Source organism: Coregonus clupeaformis, chromosome 14 (genome assembly GCF_020615455.1).
Source record: "Coregonus clupeaformis isolate EN_2021a chromosome 14, ASM2061545v1, whole genome shotgun sequence".
Classification (NCBI taxonomy): Eukaryota; Metazoa; Chordata; class Actinopteri; order Salmoniformes; family Salmonidae; genus Coregonus; species Coregonus clupeaformis.
The window spans coordinates 9368082-9393753 of NC_059205.1; the positions used below are offsets into that span (position 1 = coordinate 9368082).

General features: G+C 44.8%; 1 protein-coding gene across 2 annotated transcripts; it reads left to right on the plus strand.

Annotated features, from left to right (window-relative positions):
- Positions 1-1203: 1203 nt before the first annotated feature.
- LOC121580694 (TSC22 domain family protein 2) lies at positions 1204-25386 on the plus strand. Of its 2 annotated transcripts, XM_041895681.2 has the most exons (4): positions 1204-3703; positions 14033-14107; positions 22924-22975; positions 23649-25386. In XM_041895681.2, the coding sequence occupies exons 1-4, from the start codon at positions 1839-1841 to the stop codon at positions 24048-24050; spliced, it is 2394 nt and encodes a 797-aa protein (XP_041751615.2). In that variant the 5' UTR covers positions 1204-1838; the 3' UTR covers positions 24051-25386. The 2 variants fall into 2 exon arrangements, with proteins under 2 accessions (XP_041751615.2, XP_041751616.2); XM_041895682.2 differs by lacking the exon at positions 14033-14107.
- Positions 25387-25672: the final 286 nt, after the last annotated feature.

Genomic DNA, 25672 nt, shown 5'->3' on the forward strand with positions numbered 1-25672 from the left:
TAGATATAAGACAGACACTTCTAAACCTTATTCCTTATTATGTATTTTTTGCCTCTCTTTTGTTGTGCCATTTATGAATCTGTTATTTATTGCATTTCTATGGGATTTGGTGCTAAAGGCCAAATTCAATATTTTATCAAATATTTTTTCTTAGACTTAGGGTTTTTCAGTGGAGGCTGACTGTTCATAAAGTGCCGAAAATGCTTCGATACAGCACTATGACCAATTTGTAAAGAATATGAGTACGATTAAGTCTGGTGATCAGAGAATCATCAGTCATAAGACTTTGCATATTGCTGCCGTGCCCCAAAGCAAGTAAATAATAATCTAAAGAAATAAAATATTACAGTACTATGCAGACATTGTTGTTGTCAAACGTTCACTCTGTAGGCTACAGTAGATGTGTCTCACGTGGTCCCACCTGGAAAACGAGGTCTCATGGGGACATTAGAGCAGAAATAAATGAAAAGAGACAACATTTTGAAGAAGCTGAGTAATATTATGAACAATCCAATAACCTCAAACTAATAAAGCAAAAATCATCATGATGTGCTTGGAATGTCCCTCTAGTTATACTATGAACAAAGTCAGATCTAAATATCTTTAGGCACAGTGGTTCTAACTTGCCAGATCCTAATGAAAACTATTTAGCTAGGGATTCACACCAATCTATAATTATATTGAACTGACTGAATATTTTAAGATTTGCATACATTGGTATGCAGAATGAGAACCCGTTCAACACAAAGACCCCCAGGGGTACATGGAGGGGTTTCACTTTGGATTGTTGCCAATCCCTTCAATAGTGTTATTCACCCATCCCTTGAGGGGAACAGGATGGTAAGCGTGCAGTTTATTACTAACTTGGCTGACATCCTCCCCACATTTTTTTTGATGGGGTGATGTCAGCCAAGTGATTAATAAAAATGCCTAATTCAAATGATGCCTCAACAAATAACAATCAAGTTTAAAATTGTCTTAAATTGAGAGATCTTGAGATGCATACAACATTTAGTCTGTAAATGCCTTTCAATTGAGACAAGTTGTCTAAAAAGCTGCTGTTTCACGAGAGATAGATAGAGAGAGAGAGAGAGAAATAAATAGAAGGTAATTGAAATTCTCAATAATCATGTACGTAAATGTTGTTGCGTACGCTACCCACGATGCAGTGCGGTTGTACATAACTAGCCTAGGCTAGCTAGCCATCTTGACAAGAATGAGGGAGGTAGCCGCTGGTTGGAATTTCAGTTCCCTGAAGTGTGAAATAGAGACGATTTATGCTTGGAAATGTGTTACATATACCTTTGAAACAGGTGTTAGTATTGAATCATTTTAAGTTCGTAAGTCAAGAGGGGAGAGGAGACTTGTTCCGCAGGATGTCTTACATACTTGTCCCAACGTAAAGGAGTGTTGTAGCTAGCTAGCTAGCTCGTTGAGTGGAAAGGTACGGGCCCGCTTCACAGTCGGACTAAAGTAGCTCCCGCAGCTGGGGAACTCTATCTGCGACAACCGCCATCTGACAACTACGGAGTCGGGACATTACTTTACTGGGCAGGCCGGTACGGACGGATCAAAGCTTTGGATCAGTTATTGAATTACTACTTCTATTGGCAAACGCTGGACTTGGAAAGGTTGGGCTTCAATGTTATGAAGTCGTAAAATGCAACAGGAGACGAGAGGAGGAAGGAACAAGGATGAGTCATACTCCTCTTGATAATAGTTTTAAAAAACTTACATCGATGCAAATACGCTGTTTCAGATAGTCAGCTGATATTAGCTAACTCACTTGCTTTTAACGCGAGACATTTAGACGGGAGTTGTGAACGCAGGCTCTCAAAATGTCTAAAATGCCGGCTAAAAAGAAAAGCTGTTTTCAGATCACAAGTGTGACACAGGCTCAAGTTGCGGCCAGCAGTGCCACGGACGACACGGAGAGCCTGGACGACCCAGACGAATCACGGACTGAAGACGTGTCGTCGGAAATATTCGATGTGTCCCGGGCCGACTTCGAGCCGGAGGTATGTGATCGAAGTTCGTCTGAGGAAACCCTAAACCATGTAGGGGAGCAAGAGGCACCTGGCGTTATGGCCCCGCCGCGTAGTGTACCTAAAGTTGGGCAGATACCTGCAATGTCGGGGCCTTCAAATGGAGGTTTTGCTATTCGAAAGGTAGGAGTGGCAGGCTCGCCTCATGTTAGCCAGCAAACTCTGGGAAGTGGTCCGTCAAGCGGCCTCCCTATTGCTCTGTCCGGGCTCATGCCACAGCCTGCCCCAGCGGCCAGTGGGGGGGCTACAACGGTGTCAGTGAGCACATCCCAGCCAGTAGTACCTAGTTTAACCCCTACTTCTGCTATATCGTCGACAGCAAGTTGCAGTTCACGTTTCAGGGTCATCAAACTTGATCATGGTACTGGAGAGCCCTTCAGAAGGGGCCGATGGACTTGCACAGAGTTCTATGAGAAAGACTCAGAGGGTAACACAGTGGTCAACAGGACTACGGATAACATTAGGCATGTCAATGCGTTTGACCCCAGCGCTGACAGGGACAGCGGGCTGGGGTTGACGGGTGGTACGGTGGTCGCCCCGTTGACTCTCTCCGGCCAGGGCCTAGACTCCATAGTGGACGCTGCTGCACTTAATGCCTTGTACGTTCACCCAGTGGACACACTGCAACAGCATCAGCAGCAGCTCCACCACCAAAACTACAACATGGGGCAGCCTGGAACAGCCACACCCAATGCTTTCCCCACCAACAAACCCATGGCTGTCCCAACTCAGCAGCCAACGCTGAGTACTATCCAACCCGCTGCCCCCCAGAATCTCCTTCCTGTGGGGCTCAACGGTCTGCCTCAAACTGGCATCCACATACAGAAATCCCCTAGCATGCCCCCTGCAGCCCAGACCCAGCCGCTGGCCTACCCCCCCCAGCAGCAGCCGGCCATGTTACAGCAGCTTCCACTGGGACACCACCTACCCAACCAGCCCCCAGGCCTGCCCCAGAACCAGGTGGACTACTACCAACACCAACAGAACCAGCCTGGCATGCAGGCAGTGGCCTCGGCTGGCCAGACCCTCTATGTGGGACAGACTGTGGGTCAGGGCCCGTCGCTGGTCATGACTCCCACCACCGGGGCTCCGATGCTGGGGCAGGTAGGGGAGATGGCGGCAGCGGGGGGAGGAGGTTCTTTACCTGTCAGCCAGCCAGCTTCAAGCCTGATGGGGGGAGGTGTCGGGTCATCCATGCTACTGGGCGGAGGCTCTACTCTGCAGCAGCTTGTGGGTCAGTACGCCCCCACGGTTATTCCTCAACCCTTTGGCCTCCATCCTTCGCCTCCCGGCGCACAAAACGTGCCTACCGCCATCATAGCAGTGAGCACCGGCATCACTGGCGTGCCCACCGCCGTGCACAGTGCCTCCTGCGCCACCACCGCAGCAGCCCCCACCGCCATGCCAAACCTGACTGCCTCCTTGTTGCCCGGGCAACAGGCTCCCATGGCCCGCGATGGCAGGGGGGCGCAGGGCCTCCCGGCGGCCGTGTTCAGCCAAGTGGAGGAGGGCGGTAGGAAGGCAGAGGGCCTCGCAGCAGCCCAGCATCCCACCTTCTCTGAGAAAAACCTGATGAAGATCCCTGAGAGCCTGCATCTGGCCGACAACCCCTCTGTGAACAGCCTGTTTGGAATACCCATACAAATAGACGAGGACAGGTAAGCCACCACCGCCACCACCTTTCACCCTGTCACAGTTTACCATTGATCAGAGAGAAGGGAATAACCTGGCTAGAAAGTCAACAAAAGGCTGTCAGGCCACATACTGTAGACTCTCAGGGGCAGGGCCATTCAGACGCATGGCTTAGGCCTAGGTAACAATAGCTATTGCGAAATAATAGCTCAATCTCCTATGTTGAGGTTTAAATCATTTTGGCACTGTTTCTCTTTTTAAGCAGTACAATTGGCATGCTTTTATAGCAGTTTGGAAAAACATTGGAGCTGTGGAGTGGTTTTATGAAGTGTGTGTGTGTGTTCACGAGGGGGAAGGTCTGTGTTTGAACTCATGGTTGCATCCAGCCAGCTCTCTGGACATGTGGATGGACTGGAGAAGAGTAGAGAGCAGCGGGTGCGTTCAGGAGATCTCAAATGTCTTTCCTCTTGTCACAATCATGTTTTGTTATCAGTGGTTTGGTTGGCGTGGTTGGACAGACAAGGGCTTTCCTCCAGGGCTCTGTTCAAAAGTAGAGCACTATGTAGGGAATAGGGTATCATTTGGGATGTAGCTTAGCGATACAGGGGAGCAGAGGGGTACACAGGAAGGAAATAGAATGTTTCTCAGTAGGCAGACTCCAAAGGGAGCTGGAGTGGAGGCCACTACAGGTCAACCCCCATGGCCACCACCCCCAATTTAACACCTGGGTTAGAGAGCAATGAGCATACATTATTAACTCCTTACTGGTGTACAGTAGTGTGTGTACTCCTGTTGCTTTGATGTATTCTTGTCTGTTTTCAGTTGTTAGTCTAAATACAATGTTCCTAACTTGACCTAGGCTAATCTCCAGCTATCCTAATTCTGTTGCCATCACACATTAAAGGTCCAATGCAGCCATTTTTATCTCAATATCAAATCATTTCTGGGTAACAATTAAGTACTTTACTGTGATTAATGACATTTTTTTTGATTGAAATTGTAAAAAATAAACACATAGCTTCTAAGCAAAGAGCAATTTCATAAGGCCCCGTGTAGCTCAGTTGGTAGAGCATGGTGTTTGCAACACCAGGGTTGTAGGTTCGATTCCCACGGGGGGCCAGTATGAAAAATGTATGCACTCCCTAACTGTAAGTGGCTCTGGATAAGAGCGTCTGCTAAATGACTCAAATGTAAAATATAAATAAGCAAGAGTTTTGCTAGGACTGTCTGGGAGTGGTCTGAGTGGGGTGGGGAAAATGGAAAACTAGCTGTTATTGGCAGAGGTTTGGAACTCTCTTTCTTATTGGTCTATTAACCACTTTATCGCCTGGTGATGTCACCGGGCCAGCCAAAACTCCATCCTCCCAAAAAAGGCAGACATTTCAGGTGTTTTTTTTTCAAACCGCTCTTACATCATTTTCACAGTATCATTCCAAACTCATAGTGTGTGTTTAAAAAAAAAAAAAAAAGAAACCATATATATATATATATCACAGGAAAATCACGTTTTTGACTGCACTGGGCCTTTAAGGCAATTTTTAAGTTGATGGCCTCTGTAACCAACTTGCAAAATAAGCTTATAGCCAGCCACCTTCTACACTAGAGGCTAGACATTCCTTTTGTCTTAGTCCTCCTGTGTGCTTGACCTTTTTTGAAATGTTAGCTCCTGCCATAGAAAAAGGCTTCCTCATTGAAGTATGGTAGAGGCTGCAGCTTGTGTTTTGCCACATTTCATGCTATCAGAATTTCCATTCACGTAGCTAGTAGACCCCACTTAGGAAAATGTTCTGGGAGGATGGGCCAGGAGTTGGTGCAGTGCTGCTAGTGAGGCTGCTGGGTATTTTTTGGGGTAAGTCTAGCCAAGTGGATTGCTCAAGGACTGTTGTTCGGCTGTATGATGTGTATTCATTTGATACAGGAGTTATCAAGTTTTGGTATAAGATAGGCCTACAAACAGATAAGGATGATATATTGAAGGATATACTACAGTCTGACGTAGGAGCCTTACAGATGGTAACCTTAGACTGAAAATAGTCATTTTAGTGTATACAGTTTAGGAACTAGACTACAAAGTAGATGATCACGTCCTAAATTATCATACAGATTGGGTTGAGAGCGTAGGGGTTGAGAGGGTAGGGGTTGAGAGGGTAGGGGTTGAGAGGGTAGGGGTTGAGAGGGTAGGGGTTGAGAGGGTAGGGGTTGAGAGGGTAGGGGTTGAGAGGGTAGGGGTTGAGAGGGTAGGGGTTGAGAGGGTAGGGGTTGAGAGGGTAGGGGTTGAGAGGGTAGGGGTTGAGAGGGTAGGGGTTGAGAGCGTAGGGGTTGAGAGGGTAGGGGTTGAGAGCGTAGGGGTTGAGAGGGTAGGGGTTGAGAGGGTAGGGGTTGAGAGGGTAGGGGTTGAGAGGGTAGGGGTTGAGAGCGTAGGGGTTGAGAGGGTAGGGGTTGAGAGGGTAGGGGTTGAGAGGGTAGGGGTTGAGAGGGTAGGGGTTGAGAGCGTAGGGGTTGAGAGGGTAGGGGTTGAGAGCGTAGGGGTTGAGAGGGTAGGGGTTGAGAGGGTAGGGGTTGAGAGGGTAGGGGTTGAGAGGGTTAGGGGTTAGGGTTGAGAGGGTTAGGGGTTAGGGTTGTGAGGTGTCACTCACACTTCCTGTTCATATGCTACAAGTTTCAGTTCCTGAGTTGAGCGCTCGTCAGGGTCGGCAAGCATTAGAGGAAACGGTAAAGTGCCTCAAATCTCTTGGTGGTTTCCTTATACAGGTTTTATAGACTGAAATATAGCCTAGACCAGGCAACGTATGCAGCAGCGCAGGCATTTTGCATTCGGTCACATGTCCTAGATACCTACAATAGTTTTACCATTTCTGTTGATTTACGAGCCTAACTTGCCTTACAGGCTTTTAAAAAAAATAGTTTAGTGTGTTTTTGCAGCACAGGGGTTTTGTATTTTGACGGCACTGGTTCTGCTCTTTGTTGATTCCTGAGCTTAACTTGCATTTTAGCCTTTGAAAAAGGGATGTAGTTGTGTGTTTGAACATGTAAGTTACCCAGTTTTGCCATTCACAAGTTGCTGTGTTTAAAACTGCAATGCAGAATCAGATTCACTCCTTGCAACTAAGTGACTGGCTCTCTTCTTTTAGCTGTTGTGAGTGAAGCAAGCAGCCACTTGTCCCAGGCTCGTGAGAACGAAGACTCTCTCAAACTGATTAGAGCGGGGGTCTCTCACGATAGCATCAGCCCTATCGGGAGGCGAACAGTGGTCTTTCCACTGTGCCCCCGTACTACAGAGGGGCGTGTCGGCCGTCAGTCACTACTAGTTGTTGTCATGTTGTTCTTCTGTCATACATACTTATTTTTCTCTGTCGGAAACTTAATCGAAACTCGTCGGTGTCACCCATCGTCACTTGTCAGGAACTGAGTGGCGTGTGAAACTGTGCAATGCCTCAACCAAAACCACACTGGGGCCCTGGCTGGCGAGACCGTTTCCACTGCAGTCTTTCAGCTGTGGCAAAATCATTTCCTCCACGGCCAAAAAATATGGAACATGGAAAAAATATTTCTGCTGGGGCACACGTTGAAGATGCTGTAACAGTCCACATTTACTTTTCCTCTGCAAACAAAACGAGTAATGAATAGAAGAATCTGACAATCCCATAGTAGAATAGTTGATCTATTTACCTAGTCGGCTTGTTGTGTGTTCTATGCCAGATAAATATTCCCCTCGAGGCTCATTCAAGTTACGAGTGCCTTAGGGAAACAATTACCCAACTCGAATATAGGCTGCAAAAATAGGCCCTGTGACCTTTTTCCTCTGCTACAAATCTTTCCAGAGGAAACGCTCATCTGTTTTGTGCATTCTGTACCACCCCAGTGTCTTTTGTGCCAGCGGGGAACATCCTCTGTTGCAGTGTCTAGAGCCAGGCCCCTTGACTGACTGACTGACAGGCATAGAGAGGCAAGGCAAACTGGCAGTTGTTGCTCGTCAGATAAGTGTTGAATGACATTGCGATGACTGAGGGATTCCCAGAACTCTAGGAAGCCGGCGCAGAGTGAGTAGAGTTCCATGGAGTCCTATTCTATTACAATGTTTCCAGATTGGTGTGTAAGGTAGGTATGTGAGTTATGTAGTAGGCCTGTCTCCCTTGGTTACATCAGGGCTATAACATCTACGTCCAACTAACCAATTTTAGGTTAGTTGGTGGCAGGTAGCTTAGTGGGTAAGAGCGTTGTGCCAGTAACCGAAAGGTCACTGGTTCTAATCCCCGAGCCTACTAGGTGAAAAATCTGTCGATGTGCCCTTGAGCAAGGCACTTAACCCTAATTGCTCCTGTAAGTCGCTCTGGATAAGAGCGTCTGCTAAATGACTTTGAATTTGAATTTGAATTTAGGTTTGTTTCACAATAGAAATCAAATGTCATCAAAGATGTTGCTAATATTGGGTTTCTAATTTGTTGCTGTCGCAGTGACTGCAACTGTTACTGTAATGAGACGACTAAGTCATGATCTGATTTGATCTGTGTTGCACATTCTGCCCATATGTTTTAGAATTTGTAATGGGACACGGGTCCCCTCCCCTCAAGCATTAAACTGTTATTCTAATGGCAAGTTCGGGAACGTTTTTTTCGAGTCAACTGTTGCTTCATCCGTAAGTCAGTGTCCCCCCCTGCCAGTTCTTCCTGAAAGTGATTACTGTAGAGCTTAGCTGTCTGTTGACTCGCTTCCCCCCTCAGCCATAGCTAGGCTAAAGATGGACGATTAAGCTGCTCTCCCGCCATCTATCTGCTTTTTACTTCAGATTTGGAGACGTTTAACGTTTGCCTGATGGTCGAAAAACTTGTTGCAGAACATTTTGCAGCTTTATGTGGTGTTGTCAGAGTAAAATACATTTTAGGGGAAGATGTTAATCTAGTTAGACTTGTATAATGAACTGAATAAGCTATTTGCATACAAAAATATATAATGTTGAATAATGGTAGCCTAATTTACCTTTATGGTGTCAGTCAAAGTAAATCACCTGGTGGATGGAATGTGTTCTAGATCCAAGTTGGCTGATCTGTGCAACCTGACTCCTCCACAGCAGCCCAGTAGAAGGTGGCAAGGAGTGATTGACACTGTGAAATGAGCCAGTTTGTGGACAAGATGTGTCTGGGGAAGGGGTTTGTGGGTGGACAAGGAGGTGTATCTGGAGGAGGGGTGTGGTGTGTATGTGTGTGGAATATGGGTAGAGGATGGGGGGGTTGGGATGAACTTTGAAAGTTTTGAGTACAATAGTCTGTTAGGGGAAGTATATGTATTTAATGTCAGGATGGACATGTGTGACAACGAGTGGCACTTGGCCTTTAACCCCAGGGTGTTCTGCTGTATCCTGTTTTGCTGGCTAGAGAGAGAGAAGAGGGGGCAGGCCTGGACCATCACTGATCACTGTGTGTCCTGACTCGCCTGCAACCTCTGCTACTCATTTATAATGTACCTGAAGATCTGCATCCAGCCCCATGCTCTTCACTTTCATACCATTCAGCAGGCAGGGGGCCCTTTTGGCTAAAACGGGTGAACAGAATTAGCCTACCACCAGTAATCTTTGCACTGCTTTGAACTCATCAGCCTCTCGAGTCCTGTCTGCCTTTTTTAATGCTATTCTAAAGAAAGGTGCATTGTTCTCTGCGGACCCACTCTGCAGGTCTCTCAGTCTTTAGGTTCTTTCTCAGTCATCACCTCTGCCCAAGGTACAGAGAAAGGCACGTCAGCCCTGTCTTCAGAAAGAAAGCCACGTCAGCCCGGTCTTCAGAAAGAAAGGCACGTCAGCCCTGTCTTCAGAAAGAAATGCTCAGTCAGCCCCGGCCTCAGAAAGAAAGGCTCCTCAGCCCCGGCCTCAGAAAGAAAGGCTCCTCAGCACCGGCCTCAGAAAGAAAGGCTCCTCAGCCCCGGCCTCAGAAAGAAAGGCTCCTCAGCCCCGGCCTCAGAAAGAAAGGCTCCTCAGCCCCGGCCTCAGAAAGAAAGGCTCCTCAGCCCCGGCTTCAGAAAGAAAGGCTCCTCAGCCCCGGCTTCAGAAAGAAAGGCTCCTCAGCCCTGGCTTCAGAAAGAAAGGCTCCTCAGCCCCGGCTTCAGGCCACTGCCGATAATAGACTAGTTTAACAGTGCCTTCATGGGGATGTACTGTTACTGTACGTCACAGAGGGCTCAAGCGGAGATGTTATTAATGCACAGTATTTAGGTGGGCGGTGTTTAGACCTTTCCCTTGCTCTACTTTCTTATCAGCGTAAATCTGAAAGGACTGATTGGTTGGCCAGGTAGGTTAAAGCAATGTCACAAACTTCATATACGTCACTTTTCTACCTGTCCTATCCACATCCTCACAAGAGTATGGGAAAACAGGACATGGCCTATAGGAAATACAGTGAGTCCAAGAAACCACAGTTCCCTGACTCTCTCTCCATAGTTTTGTTTTCCATCACCCCTGCTTCCTGATTAGGGGCCTACAGTACAGGGGAACATTCATAAAAGTGTGGCCATATTTATGAATTTACAGAGTGGGCATTGAGCCCCCTTCTCTTACTCCCCACCACCCCACTGAACTAAACCTGTGCTGCAGGGGGACTCCAACATGGCGCTGGAATCTAAGTAGTCCTGACCTAGTTCTGCCCAGGCTCTGATGGATTGGGCAGATGACAGAAGGCCTCATCTTCTTTCTAGGGCTGGCAATTGCCAGGGACCTCGTGATACGATGATATCACCATAATTTGGAGCTGATATGACATGAACGGCGATTGTCACGATTCTGTATGTATTGCGATTTGATACTGTGATTTCTATTTTTCCTAACATATTGCTCACCATGTCTGCTGCAGAGGGACAAGAGCAATCTGACTACGTTTTGATCAGTCGTGGAAATAATCAGTCTTGGCTCACCATTTTCAAAAGAAGATGGAGAACAAGCTATAGAAGGAAAAATACTGTAGTTTTGGTGGCGGTACAGCTGACTAGCGCAAAAATATTGCGATATTGTCAAAAATAATATCACTATGTAACTGAATTGATTCACAAAGCCCCTATGGCTTTTCACATGCTCAGTGAGTTAGAGGTTGCTCTGAGGTCCAACACCCTGCAAGCAAACCAACCAGCCGCCAGGCTCACTCACGGCTGTTCTGTGTGTGCAGGGGTGAACGCAGCCAACGTTTGACCCAGATAGAAATGGTTGACATCAACGAAAAAGAATGCCTGAAAGGTTATTTTTGTTGAACCGGTTGTTGGGGTCATTAGTTTTGCTTGAGGGCAGCATTGAGTTAGGTTAGGCAACATGCAACTATCAGTCATGTTGGAGCAAAGTTTTCTAGTAGATTTTCGACCAATTTAGGCCTAGGAATGAACAGCATACCTATGGATATGGCTGTCATCTAGGCTACCTCAGTCATGGGCTGATGGGCGTGTTGCTTCACGGGTTGAGGTCTGTTAGTTTAGGCGAACGTTACAACCAGTCATGTTTAGGCGAACGTTACAACCAGTCATAATTAGGCGAACGTTACAACCAGTCATGTTTAGGCGAACGTTACAACCAGTCATGTTTAGGCGAACGTTACAACCAGTCATGTTTAGGCGAACGTTACAACCAGTCATGTTTAGGCGAACGTTACAACCAGTCATAATTAGGCGAACGTTACAACCAGTCATAATTAGAGGATGTTACAACCAGTCATAATTAGGAGGACGTTACAACCAGTCATAATTAGGCCGACGTTACAAAGGTGTCCTTTCAGAGTCGAGATTTCCAACTTGAAAACAGGAGAGGATAACCGCTCCAGTTCATCTGTTACATTGACGATGAAGGTGGCCTAGAATCATGTGAGCTAGGCTTGGGCGGTATACTGGGGTATTTTGAAATACCGACGGTATGATTTTCAATATCGTCAACAAAATAAAAGCTTTGCGGGGTTGAATGCTACGCCACTACTTAAGTTAACTAAAAGTTAACGTTAAGATAGTTAACGATCTTAAGATGTGCCAAATAAATTATCTCCAGCTCGGGGCTCCAACTATGCATTTGGTTTGCTAACTTGCTAGCTATGTGGCTAGCTTGCAAGAGCAATCTTCTTGCTTACAGCAGAGACAATCAATCCCCTCCTGGATCAATCCCCTCCCTGCTGCCTAAATTTGTTTTGTGCGTTCAGGAACAGTATGAAGGTATGCCAATCTGGATATCGCCCCACCCTAATGTAAGCCCAGCCGAGCCCACCGACGACCTGCAGCAACCCTCTCCTAAGCTTGACCGGTGATGTTATGTCCTCTTTTACCTGAGTGTGTGTGTGTGTGAACAACTAATTGACCGGCATCGGTTCAATTATTTGAATTCCATTTCATTTTTTTCTTCAGATCAAGGCCGAACTTTGCGATGTAGGATGCAGTTGTAGTTTCCAACAGGCCAATATTGTACATAGTTTAGTGCAGAAAACGTAGGAATAAACTACAACGATCATAATCCATTGCCCGCCTACTTGTCCGGTCTGTGTGTTTCTTTTACGCCTGATGCTTTAGGTTAGTGTGGGGCAGACACAGAGGTTAGTGTGGGGCAGACACAGAGGTTAGTGTGGGGCAGACACAGAGGTTAGTGTGGGGCAGACACAGAGGTTAGTGTGGGGCAGACACAGAGGTTAGTGTGGGGCAGACACAGAGGTTAGTGTGGGGGCAGACACAGAGGTTAGTGTGGGGCAGACACAGAGGTTAGTGTGGGGCAGACACAGAGGTTAGTGTGGGGGCAGACACAGAGGTTAGTGTGGGGCAGACACAGAGGTTAGTGTGGGGCAGACACAGAGGTTAGTGTGGGGCAGACACAGAGGTTAGTGTGGGGCAGACACAGAGGTTAGTGTGGGGCAGACACAGAGGTTAGTGTGGGGCAGACACAGAGGTTAGTGTGGGGCAGACACAGAGGTTAGTGTGGGGCAGACACAGAGGTTAGTGTGGGGCAGACACAGAGGTTAGTGTGGGGCAGACACAGAGGTTAGTGTGGGGCAGACACAGAGGTTAGTGTGGGGCAGACACAGAGGTTAGTGTGGGGCAGACACAGAGGTTAGTGTGGGGCAGACACAGAGGTTAGTGTGGGGCAGACACAGAGGTTAGTGTGGGGCAGACACAGAGGTTAGTGTGGGGCAGACACAGAGGGGGTAAAGAGAGGAAGAATGCTTGATGGAAAGGGATAGAGAGCGGTTGCTTTGCGGATCTCTACCTGAAAATACATGCTCTAAGTTATTGATAGTTGCTATTCAGCTGTCATAAAAGGACGACTTATTTACTTTGAAGAACTACTAAAATAGTGATTTGTCAGACAGCATAGGTAGCAGCTCTATAGAGATGATGACTTGGAATGAAATAATAGTTATCAAATGTAAAATACAACACAACTGAACTATTTGATTGAAGTAAAGTCATGTTAATAAGTGATGAGCAGTAATGGGCAGACACTACCATCATGGGATTTTTATTCATTGTTTTATTCTGTGTTACACCGTTGAACCCGCATAGTGCATTTTAATGTACAACACTATATAAAAATCAAAAACAGTGATTCAATTTTTTTATAATAGAACAGAACGGAACGGACCTCAAAAAGCGCTATTTGCTCAACACTGTTAATACTGCATGAGTTTGTATTGATGTTGGGTTTTGTATGAAGTGAGTCAGAGAGTGAAGGAGGAGCTCCATAAAAGTGTTTGGTCATGAGCTAATGTGACAAAGGGAGTTTGTGCCAGAGATTTCTAGGAAAAGAGCCTTGGCTCAGTGTTCAGATATTCACACATGCTGTAGGGGGGGTGCACACGTGTAGTTTGGTTTATGGACATGGGGCTTTGGGGGGGAGGGCATTTCTCCGTCCTCATAGAACATGGTGTGCTTGTGGCCTCCAAGGCCCCATAGTTGGGACATGGGAGGGAATGGTAACCATATGAACTCGCCTCCTATCAACACAGCGGTTGGCAAAATAACTCCTTTCCTACTCTGCAGAACTCAACACTTAGGCGATTTTCCAGTTTTAGCCTCAGTTGCCTGTGCTGCATTCAAAATATTTTTAAGAGTGTGGGGTTAGATGTAGGTATAATGTTGATTTTTACCTACAGCTAAGCAAGTTTTATTTGAATATTTGTGAATTATGTACTGTTTGCTCATCTTGAACTTGTGACAGACGATTTAGTGAAACGCCTTCAGGCACAGCCTCTATCCTCCTAGCTAGTTAACTATGCACACAGTATTCTTTCTTCTGATTTTAAGACGTTTAACAATACGAGACAGGTCTCTCGCTTTCTCCTGTCACTCTTTCTTCTCTGATTCATCCCCTCTCTCTCTTCTTTCTCCCCTGTTTTCTCTGACTTTGGTTGGCACAGGAACCCCTCCATGGCGTTCTACCAGGCCTTCCAGTCTGGCAGCAGGCTGCGGGACTCTAAGGCCCACAGTGATAGGTACCGTACCGGACTGGACTGGATGGGACAGGCCTGCCTGTGTGTGTTTATGGTGCATAGCAGCTCAGCAACAGTGAGCTTTCCTTTGTGGATGTGCATGGATGGAAACCGCATGGCAGCTGGGATGTTGGCCAGCCAAACCTCACACTCAGCCAATAGGCCTACATCAGTACATTTGAGTCATTTAGCAGACGCTCTTACCCAGAGCGACTTACAGGAGCAATTAGGGTTAAGTGCCTTGCTCAAGGGCACATCGACAGATGTTTCACCTAGTCAGCTCGGGGATTCGAACCAGTGACCTTTCAGTTACTGGCCCAACACTCTTAAGCGCTAGGCTACCTGCCTCCTCAGTAACACTAAGGCCTACTAAAGCCCATAAACAGTTGTTCCCTGAACCTCCCCTCAACTGACTCACGCTAGTCAGTATGTCACTGAACCGAGTGGTGCTAGAAAGGGCCAACTACTTTTTTTGTCATAATATGAAGTCATCAATAGGAATAATCAGTGATGAAATAGAACATGACACATCCGATACCTTTCCCTAACGCTCCTACGTACAGAGCAGATTTGCCAATATATTATGACTTCTCACCTTTCGGACAGCTAGACGGAGGGTGCATTCAGGAGGCAGGACATTCTTGAGATGACTCTATAAAAATGAAAAGGCAACCACACAGTGCCTTCAGAAAGTATTCACACCCCTTGACTTTTTCCACATTTTGTTGTTTTACAAAGTGTGATTAAAATGGATTTGTCCTTTTTTTGTCAACGATCTACACAAAATACTAACATTTGTAAAACAATTATGAAAAATGTAACACTATCTTGATTAGATACGTTTTCAACCCCCTGAGTTAATACATGTTAGAATCACCTTTGGCAGCGATTACAGCTGTGAGTCTTTCTGGGTAAGTCTCTAAGAGCTTTCCACACCTGGATTGTTCAACATTTGCCCATTCTTTTGAAAATTCTTCAAGCTCTGTCCAAATCATTGCTAAACAACCATTTTCAGGTCTTGCCATAGATTTTCAAGCAGATTTAAGTCAAAACTGTAACTTGGCCACCCAGGAACATCCACTGGCCTCTTGGTAAGCAACTGTGTAGATTTGGCCTTGTGTTTTAGGTTATTGTCCTGCTGTAAGGTGAATTCATCACCCACTGTCTGGTGGAAAGCAGACTGAACCAGGTTTTCCTCTAGGATTTTGCATGTGATTAGCTCCATTTCTTTTTTATCCTGAAAAACTGCCCAGTCCTTAACGATTACATACCCATAACATGATGCAGCCACCACTATGCTTGAAAGTATGGCGAGTGGTACTCAGTAATGTATAGGATTTGCCCCAAATATAACACTTTGTATTCAGGAAAAAAAGTTAATTGCTTTGCCAAACTTTGCAGTATTACTTTAGTACCTTGTTGAAAACAGGATGCATGTTTTGGAATATTTGTAATTCTGTACAGGCGTCCTTCTTTTCATGCTGTCAATTAGGTTAGTTTTGTGGAGTAACTACAATGTTGTTGATCCATCCTCAGTTTTCTCCTATCACAGCCATTAAGGTCTGTAACTGTTTTAAAGTCACCATTGGCCTCATGGTGAAACCTCTGAGTGGTTTCCTTCCTCTCCGGCAACTGAGTTAGGAAGGACGCCTGTATCTTTGTAGTGACTGGGTTTATTGATACACCATCCAAAGTGTAATGAATAACTTCACCATGCTCAAAGGGATATTAAAGATCTGCTTTTTATTTTATTTCTACCAATCGGTGCCCTTCTTTGCGAGGCATTGGAAAACCTCCCTGGTCTTTGTGGTTGAATCTGTGTTTGAAATTCACTGCTTGATTTGAAGGAACTTCTAGATAATTGTATGTGTGGGGTACAGAGATAAGGTAGTCATTCAAAATCATGTTAAACACTATTATTGCACACAGTGAGTCCATACAACTTATTATGTGACTTGTTCAGCAAATGTTTACTCCTGAACGTATTTAGGCTTGCCATAAGAGGTTGAGTACTTACTGACTCAATACATTTCAGCTTTTCATATGTAATTAATTTGTAAAATATTTGAAAAACATAATTCTACTTTGACATTATGGGGTATTGTGTGTAGATCAGTGACGAAAAAAATCTCAATTGAATCCATTTAAAATTCAGGCTGTAACACAACAAAATGTGGAAAAGGTCAAGGGGTGTGAATAGTTTCTGAAGGCACTGTACATGAAACCATATCTGAGGAGAGCGCAGCACCAGACTGGAAATGAATGTGCGTCGTTAAAGCCACACTCGGCTGACAGACGCCGTGGAGGAGAACTGCACACATACATAGTCAGTCATTTCATACACCGGACCTCATATAGTCAGTCATTTCATACACCGGACGCTGTGTGCCTGAGCCCCACTCGCACTAAAGCATCGATTGGCTGGCTGACTGACTTAGTGCTTTTAAACCGGGACGCTGCAGTAATATCATGTACTTCTTCCGCCTGGAAGAGTACATGTGGATTTCAGTTGTGCTGTGTTTTGAGACTTTACTGTTACTGCATGCACCTGGAATGTCTCGTTGGTTTACATCACCAGCACCACAGGATGGCGAGGTGGAGGGATAGCATCGGTGCCCTCAGCCTCACTTTCTGCTTCACTTCCTGTGTTTAGAGGTGCTGTATTTAGGGTGCTCCGTAGGCACACACTTCCATGAGTGTCCGTTTCCATGGCAGAAGCGCAAACGGGCCAGGCTCAAGTCATCTGTAGATCTCAATGGTGCCCCTGGCGCTCTGAGGCTGTATTTCATGTCAAAGTTCCCCCTCAGGAGGCTGAAAAGATTTCATGCGCCATCAGATCCTCAAAGTTCTACAGCTGCAGAACATCTTGACTGGCTGCATCACTGCTTGGTATGGCAATTGCTTGGCATCCGACTGCAAGGCGCTACAGAGGGTAGTGCGTACGACCCATTACATCAATGGGGCCGAGCTCCCTGCCATCCAGGACCTCTATACCAGGCAGTGTCTGAGGAAGACCCTAAAAATTGTCACCCGTCATAGACTGTTCTCTCTGCTACGGCACGGCAAGCGGTACGATGCACCAAGTCTGGAACCAACCAGACCCTGAACAGCTTCTACCCCCAAGTCAAGACTGCTAAATAGTTAGTCTGGGTAATAGTTAAATAGTTAACCAAATATCTGCATTGACCCTTTTTGCACTAACTTTTTTGACTCCTCGCATACGCTGCTGCTACTGTTTTACTATCTGTCACTTTTTTTTCCTATCCTGTTGCCTGGTCACTTTATTCCTATATGCTGTATGGCATCCTATTCCCTGTATAATGCACTACTGTTGACCATGGCCTATAGTCAGCTTCTATGACTAAGCCATAAGACTGCTAAATAGTTAGTCCGGGTAGCTATTTAGTTAACTATCTACATTGACCCTTTCTGCACTAAAGTTTTTGACTCATCACATACGCTGCTGCTACGGTTTACTGTCTGTCACTTTATTCCTAGTTATATGAACATATCTAACTCAGTTACCTCGTACCCCTGCACATCAACTCGGTACTAGTACTCCTTGTATATAGCCAAGTTATCGTTACTCATTGTGTATCTATTATTACTACGTTTTACTTTTCTAATATTTCTCTTTTCTTTCTCTGCATTGTTGGGAAGGGCCCGTAAGTAAGCATTTCACTGTTACTCCACACCTGTTTACGAAGCATGTGACAATTATTATACAACATTTAAAAAAAAAGTTATTCAACCTCATTTTGAAACCGATTGTGCTCTCTCAACATGATTCCATAGAGATTGTTCCGATGTCTCTCAACATCATGCTTCACCGTTCCCTCCTAATGTTTACTGTAAAGAGTTTACGATGGATGGATGCCCCATTGCCAATTCTCTTGCAAGAAGAAAATGTTTATCTGTTAATTTCCTTCTAGTTACGAAAGGAATCTGCTTATAGTCACACATTGTTTTGAAAAACCTTTCATGCTAGCAGCAGGTATTTACTCTCAAAGGTGTCAAGGTAGTCAAGCCCACCTGCAGGTACTGAACATGTGGACTGGCCTCGCCTTTTGAGCTTTGCGCTAGTTTTATCGAAAGCCAAGCTGAGCCAAAAGCCCTAACTGGGCTTCTCTCGGCACTGAAGCACCGACGGTAGTGATCCCAGTGACACTGAGGCAACAGTGTCAAGGTATGACAACAATTCCAGGTTCCAACTGAGTTCCCCCCCCTCAGTCAACGTCGGAGCTCTTCATGACTGTCCACTCTTCGGCGACTAATACATCTTTGATTCACATTCTTCTCTTGAACCCTTGAGGTTTTAACCGTCTCAGTCGTGCTGCTTGGAACACCAAACCCCATTTTGAGCTCCATTAAGCTCCGTCTGGTGCTTGCACAAGGTAAACTTTACAGAGTTGCGTAAGATGGGTGATAAGAACCCTTTTTTCCCCAGCGGCTTTTCGTTTGATCTCAGCCCAACCCTAAGCCCTGCCCCCGTGGGCTCTGACGAAGAGAGGAAGTTTGACACCTTTACCCACGTAGAGCCGGAGAAGTAGCTTTATACCACCGATGGTACATGTTCGAAGTCAGTGTCTCGAACAAAGAGGGAGGCCTACGTGGCTTTACCTAGAAGCTATTGGCCTAACAAGATCATGTGTCAGAACAGGCTTGGGAAAACTTGTAACATCACCTGGCCACATTTTGTTTTGCCTTACAACAACAAAATTCACAACTTTCAAGCATCATTTTGCTTCTTGGACGCACTGCAAGAATTATGCCAATGGAAGGATTTTACAGTTTGTTTTTTCCTATGTAGATGCATAGGCCCACCAGAATGGTGTGAAAAACGGTACACGGTAGGTAGCGTATTAAAGTAGCTTAATTTGAGTGGACACTGCCCAGACTGATCAATGATCCGCTGGTTTGTGGCAGCTCTGACCGGTGCTGAATACCACCATGTGCGCTGATCTAGCACCAGCTATATTTGGCAATCCCCCGGTCCTTTACACTGAATAGCAGTCTCTTCTATTCACTGTGCTTAATGGCCAAAACAGACTGAGGTGTCAGACTGTCCTCGTCGTGGTCACATTGACCTCTGCCACAGTCGCATAGTTGGACTCTACCATCCTCCCTAAATATGGTGGGGGGGTGGTCCACCACACCCCTGCCAGCGTCCACCACACCCCTGCCAGCGTCCACCACACCCCTGCCAGTGTCCACCAGTGGCTGGTTTTATCCAGGCTCATCTTGAGCAAACATGGAAGAACCACACTACTGTACTCCATGGTATTTTATCCTGTAAACCGGGCCTGTGTGCTGTCATGTTTGTCGTTTCTGAGCAAATGAATAAACAAACTCCCCTTCAGTCTGTCCCAGCGTCTAACTACATCATGCTGATATTAACCCTTTACATACTGTACACGCGAGAGCCCAATGTTTACATTAGTCATTTAGCAGACTCTCTTATCCAGAGCGACGTACAGGAGCAATTAGGGTTAAGTGCCTTGCTCAAGGCCACATCGACAGATTTTTCACCTAGTCGGCTCGGGGATTTGAACCAGCTACCTTTTGGTTACTGCCCCAACGCTCTTAACCGCTAAGCTTACATGTTTAATTCTGGTTGTTTTGTTGTTCATGCACTACTAGCCCAGTGTTGTGTAAGATTTATTTTTTAATGAAAGTGCCAAAGGACCAGTGACACCATGGCGACAACAGTGTTTGGTTTAGGCCTACGTCAAATGATTAGGCAAGTCCATGATTGCATTCATGCATTTGATTTTAAGAATATGAACAGATTATAGTTTTTGTTCTCTCACTGGCGTGGGAGCAGTCTGGAGGTATTTGGACTTGGGGCCCACGGCGACGTCTATGCTTTTTACAGAGCGAGGGATCCATCGGGTCAGACCTTTTTGAAAACTCACAGCAGGCAGGAAACCTATAGGAGGGCCTGTGTGCATGCCTGGAACGGACCCAATTAAACACACATTTGGGCCGTGTTGCGTGAAGTTTGTGTTTTGCCTGCTTTCTCCAAGGTTTTTGTGGCTTACGTAACGACTCCTTGGCAGTGGGGACCTGCCTGACTTCGCATATGGTTGCTTTAGGCTGCCTGGTGACCCAGGTGGGCAGGGAGAAATACTTTCAATACTTTTCTATTAGTTCCATTGCAACAGGCAAGCACAGATAGTTTTTGAAATTATTTCTAATAGTATTTGAACCCAGGTCTGGTGCTGTGCGCATGTGTGAGCTGAGCTTGCATTGTGTTTGAGGTTTTGGGGGAGTGTGCCCACTGCCTCCTTGCATGTGACATGTTTGTGTCTTACTCTGCCTTCATTATCCATCATCCTCTTGTCAGCGAGCTCAGAGAGGAGATTTGTGGTACAAATGATGTCACTGGACTGGCTGCAGAGCTTGGAGGCCATTCCTCCCTGGAGAAGCCTGCTGATGTTAATCTGCTTGTGCTTCCGCCCCTCCTAGACAGTTCAATTGGATGGTGAACGAACAGAATGTCTTGTGTCGTGCTCCATCGCCATCCAATGCTCATTTTGACGGAAGCTCTAAGCGTGTGTGTGTGCAGGCACTTGTTAGACGTCAAAAAGCAGGAGCTGTCTCAATGTATTCCTAGCCTTCTAAAGTGTTAGTCACTACAGTGCAATATGTTAACACCCCGATGTATGATGACCATTGTAGAATGGCACCGAATGTCAACCCATGCAATCAGTCCTTGCTGATAAAGGCTACCACATCATATCTGGTGGTGAATACTGCATATATACACACACTATGGCCAGTTTTAGGTACACCACCCGGTTTACGAAAATGGTTCGCTCCTACAGACAGTCGCGTAGCCGTGGCGTGCTATATAAAGCAGGCAGGCAGACAGGCAGACAGGCATTGATGTATTCAGTTACTGTTTGATTGAACGTTAGAATGGGCAAAATGAGTGACCTTAACAACTTTGAGCGTGGGATGATCGTCGGTGCCAGGCGGGCCGGTTCCAGTATCTCAGAAATGGCAAAATTTGGTTTGAAATGTGGTTTCAGTCAGATGTTTGGAATACGTTTTGTGCACACGTTCGATAAATGTAGACTACATTTACAAAAAGGTAACGTTGCAGAATTATCACACCTGTCGTTGAATGAATGCATGTTATTTTTCCGTAAAAATTTTTTTTTTGGGATGCATATAGATTTGCCTCAGCCATGAGTACAACAATGCACACAAAAAATTATCGAGTCAAAATAAAAGTCACGATTTATTTTCATTCTGGTCCTCATAACAAGATGTGTTAACTGTAGTTTTGTCAAAGTTTATGTTGTACATTCAACTCGTGCTAGATTTTGATCGCACAGTATAGACGAATGTGAGTCATGTCTGCGTTTAAAGATGCACTATTAAGAAATAGCTCCGCCAGTTCCTGGTTGCTAAAATTATAATAGTTCACCTAATTTCAGGTTGTGACAAGACAAGGAAGTATAGTATAGAGAATTATTGTTGTTTTTAAGCTGGTGTACAAAACAGAAAGTAAAATATGCAAAAACCAAACTTCAAAACAGGAAGCATAGACATGGCACACATGGACCAGATCTACCTCTTCCAATACTTATTATTTCTTTTTTTATTTGCTAGATCAGCTTTAATATTGCAGATAGATTGTAACTTCCATCAATGTAATTGTCTGCATCACTTCCAATCCCCCGCTTCCAAGACTTGCTTTCAATGAGAATATATAACTCACATTTCTATGTGAATTTTGTCGTGTCGCCCAAAAAGTTAGATATTGTAGCATTAATGCGGCCATATGACTGGCCTTTCTCCTATAGGCTTTGCTGTGACCTACATTGAACTGTTGTCTGCGTCACTACTAGTAACTTAGCATACTAGTAGTACTAAAGTGGGTACTTGGTAGCATGACATTCATATCTTAATAGGCTACTCTTTTACTATCATAATTGTCACTAATGCTTTAATCAATTTACTGCATTTGAAGCACTTACGATTTTATGATCTAGTTAGGATATTTGAGGAATAATATAGAAAAAAAATCATGGCTACTCAACTTGGTCTCAGAGCATTTCGTATTATTCTGTACTTAAATCCGAAACACCACATTTAGTATGATATGTTACATTTCGTATAGTATATATTAGTTTGTGGGTGTCCATCACCCATTTCGTATGATATGTTACGAATTACAATTCATGTTGTACGTTACGAATTTGCTAAACTTAGTATATGTTAAATCTGCAAAACGTATATGTTACGAATTCTAGCTAGCTGGCTAATGTTAGCTAGGTTAGGGTTAAGTTTAGGAGTTAGGTTAAAGGGTTAGGGTTAGCTAAAAGGGTTAAGGTTAGGGGAAGTAGTTGCAAAGTAGCTGAAAAGTTGCTAAAATGCTAGAGTTGTCCGTGATGAGTCTAACTCGCAACCTTTGGGTTGCTAGACGTTCACGTTATACATCCACCCCAACCAACCCCCCTACTTTTTGTTTTTGCCTTATGTAACCATTTTGTCTTAATGTAACCATACCAAACATAACATATCATTTCAATGTCCCGGATTTACATTTACTATGTTACGTCTAGTGTATGAGACCAGGCTGGGCTACTTTTTACTTTACTTTCATGATCAACTGGCCCATGGTATCTCACAGGTTTCTACTGTCAGAAATTAAAGAAGTTAAAGAAACCTTTTTAAAGTGCATGAAAAGTAGTAGTAGTAGTAGTAATAGTAGTAATAATAAAAATAAATAAATAAACCAATAATTGGTTCAATAATTCCCCTGTGATTGTCTTCGGTCTAATATCCTCCTCTCTTCCTTTTTACAGTGCCTCTGGAGCCAGTGTTGTTGCCATTGACAATAAAATCGAACAGGCTATGGTAAGTGTTTTATTTAACCATATTCATTTTATGGTATCATTTGCCTTCATTTTTTGTTTTAAACGGTATTGTTGAAATCTCATTGTTGAAATGGAACTACTGTATTGCAAGGAACAAATCTCAACTCATGTCCTCATGTTTTAGGTCCCTGGTTTAGGTCCCTCCTTGGTACTTAACTGAAAAACGAAAGTAATTAAAATAATTTGCCGTCTAGAGACTCCATTACCTAGTTTCCTTGGTCTGATCCAGTCGCTGACGAGGACGAATACAAGCATAAATTGTGGCCTGACTTATCACTGACTTCATTGCCCCTCCGGGACATTTTTGTTTGCCAAATCATCATGTGCCTACAGGGTTTGCTTTGTTCAGCTAATGTACATAGGCTAGTTGTTTTCTGCTCTGTCCTCTCGCATTGGCTGTTAGCGCGCTAAAGACTAATAGCTTGTTCTGCTCTTTCCTCCCACAGAGGATGGTAGTGAGCTAAAGGCTAATAGCATGTTCTGCTCTGTCCTCCCACAGAGGATGTTAGCGAGCTAAATGCTAATAGCATGTTCTGCTCTGTCCTCCCACAGAGGATGTTAGCGAGCTAAATGCTAATAGCATGTTCTGCTCTGTCTTCCCACAGAGGATATTAGCGAGCTAAATGCATGTCCCCTGTTTTCTCTCTCTTCAGGACTTGGTGAAAAGCCATCTGATGTATGCGGTGCGTGAGGAGGTGGAGGTGCTGAAGGAGCAGATCAAGGAGCTGTTTGAGAGGAACTCTATGCTGGAGCAGGAGAACGCTGTGCTGAAATCCCTGGCCAACAGCGACCAGCTGTCTGAGCTCTCCGTCCGGCCGGCCGCCACAAACTCTTCCTGCAGCACGCCTCCCCAGCAAGGGGTGGGCCAAGGCCAGCTGCAACTACAGCTACAGGCTCCACCACAGGCCCAGGCCCAGCCTCAAACGCAGCAGCCTCAACTCCAGCCCCAGCAACTCCAACCCCAGCCTCAGCCTCAACAACTCCAGCCCCAGCAACCCCAGCTCGACGCCAGCCAGCCTTCGCCGCAACCGCAGCCCAACGTTAACTCCGCTTGAAGTACATCCTCCCCCTCTCTCCGCTACAGGAGGGGGAGGGGAAAAAGTAGAAAAGCACCCTCCAATTATTCTAAATTAGCATACGAAGCAAAAAATTAAATAATATTGTCTTGTTCTCCACCAGCTTGACCACCACAACCAAGAGCAGTGCTTCAGTGTCTGTGTGCGTACTGTATGCCTGTTGTTTGGCCTTCCCAGTGTTAATGCAATCATCGCGCAAGGGGGGGGGCTTTTCTTATGGGGTGCCATGCTGGAGCATGGACTGGTTGAGTGCTGTCAGACCCTGTGGACCAGACCCCCACCCACAAAGGAGTGGTGCAGCTCACATGAGAGGATGAATCAGAGCATCCAAGAGATTTTTTTTTTTGTAAGAGATTTATTTTTAGCCTTGCTGTTTCATGTTGTAAGTAAGAAGCGGGGGAGAGATCTATTTTCGGAGCCGCGCCAATCCATGCATCAGTCTAAAGTTCTACGGTTAGTGTTTATTTATTACGGGGCTGCTATTTTCATGAAAGGAACGTCACAAAAAACAAAAAAAGTTTTTTCTTTTTTTTTTGTCATCAGTGTTTAAAATAATTGGCCGTACACCCAATGGGTTGTGTATTACATTAACCAGTTGAATATGTAGGCAATAATAAAGAAACTGACATATACGTGTAACACTAAACAGGCAGTTTTACAATGGAATTGTTTATCCGCACCAGTCAAGATCCAGTTTGAATGTACATTTTGTATAGTGTAAAGTATTAAGAACATAGCAAAGTTTGTACAGGTGAAAACCAAGTCTTCTGACAGGAAATCTGAACGTGAATCTGCGGTAGGCTATTTAGACAAACTTCCAATCCAATTGCTAGTTTCTGTCTCCAAAATGGAAAGTGTATTGTCATACCCTCATGTCTTCTTGTACATGTGTTTTCGGGGTGGGGGGAAAAAAGCTGTGAAATCGTTCATACCTACTTTGTAACCAAAGATGCAAAGCTGTAATTCAATAATTATTTTGTAATGCACACTTCTGTAATTTTTTTTCTCTTACTTTCACAACAAAATATTTTTGTTGCTGTTTAGCATGTTCTGCATGATCTGTAATCTTCAAACCACTTTCTTACCTCATATTTTTATTCAGCACTCTTATTGCAAGATAGTAGTCTGTGAACAATGTAAGTGGAGACAGAGCTAGGGTTTTGGTAGTGCGATACAAACAAGTGTTACGGGCAGTAGCTACAGAAAATGAAGTGAGCCATGTTTTGTTCATTTAAATGGTGTTTGAATTTCATATGCCAATAGTTTTGTTACATTGCAAATTTAATGTATTTAAATAAATGCAATATTCAGAATTTTTTTGTGTGAATTTACTACCCATTAGAAACTACAGGAGACTGAGAAGTCATTTTAAATTGTCACAATTGTGTGTGTAATTAGTTTCTCTACATAAATGCCAAAATTTAATGTAGTATTATATTAGTTACCTTCTAGCAAACCTCACAACTTGACCATTTGAGGAGTAATTGCCTACAATTTCCTTCCAATAAGACTGGCTTGTCAACCTGGTAGTTTTCATTTTTTAGATTATTTCCTTCAAACATAATAGTCCCAGGCCATTGTCACTGATTTAAGTCTTGTAA

Excerpts from the sequence above, each read along its gene's own strand:
- LOC121580694 (XM_041895681.2), top strand. The coding sequence starts at position 1,839 with ATGTCTAAAATGCCGGCTAAAAAGAAAAGCTGTTTTCAGATCACAAGT. Across the intron at positions 3,704-14,032 it reads ATACAAATAGACGAGGACAG|GAACCCCTCCATGGCGTTCT; the intron begins GTAAGCCACCAC and ends TGGTTGGCACAG. Across the intron at positions 22,976-23,648 it reads ATAAAATCGAACAGGCTATG|GACTTGGTGAAAAGCCATCT; the intron begins GTAAGTGTTTTA and ends CTCTCTCTTCAG.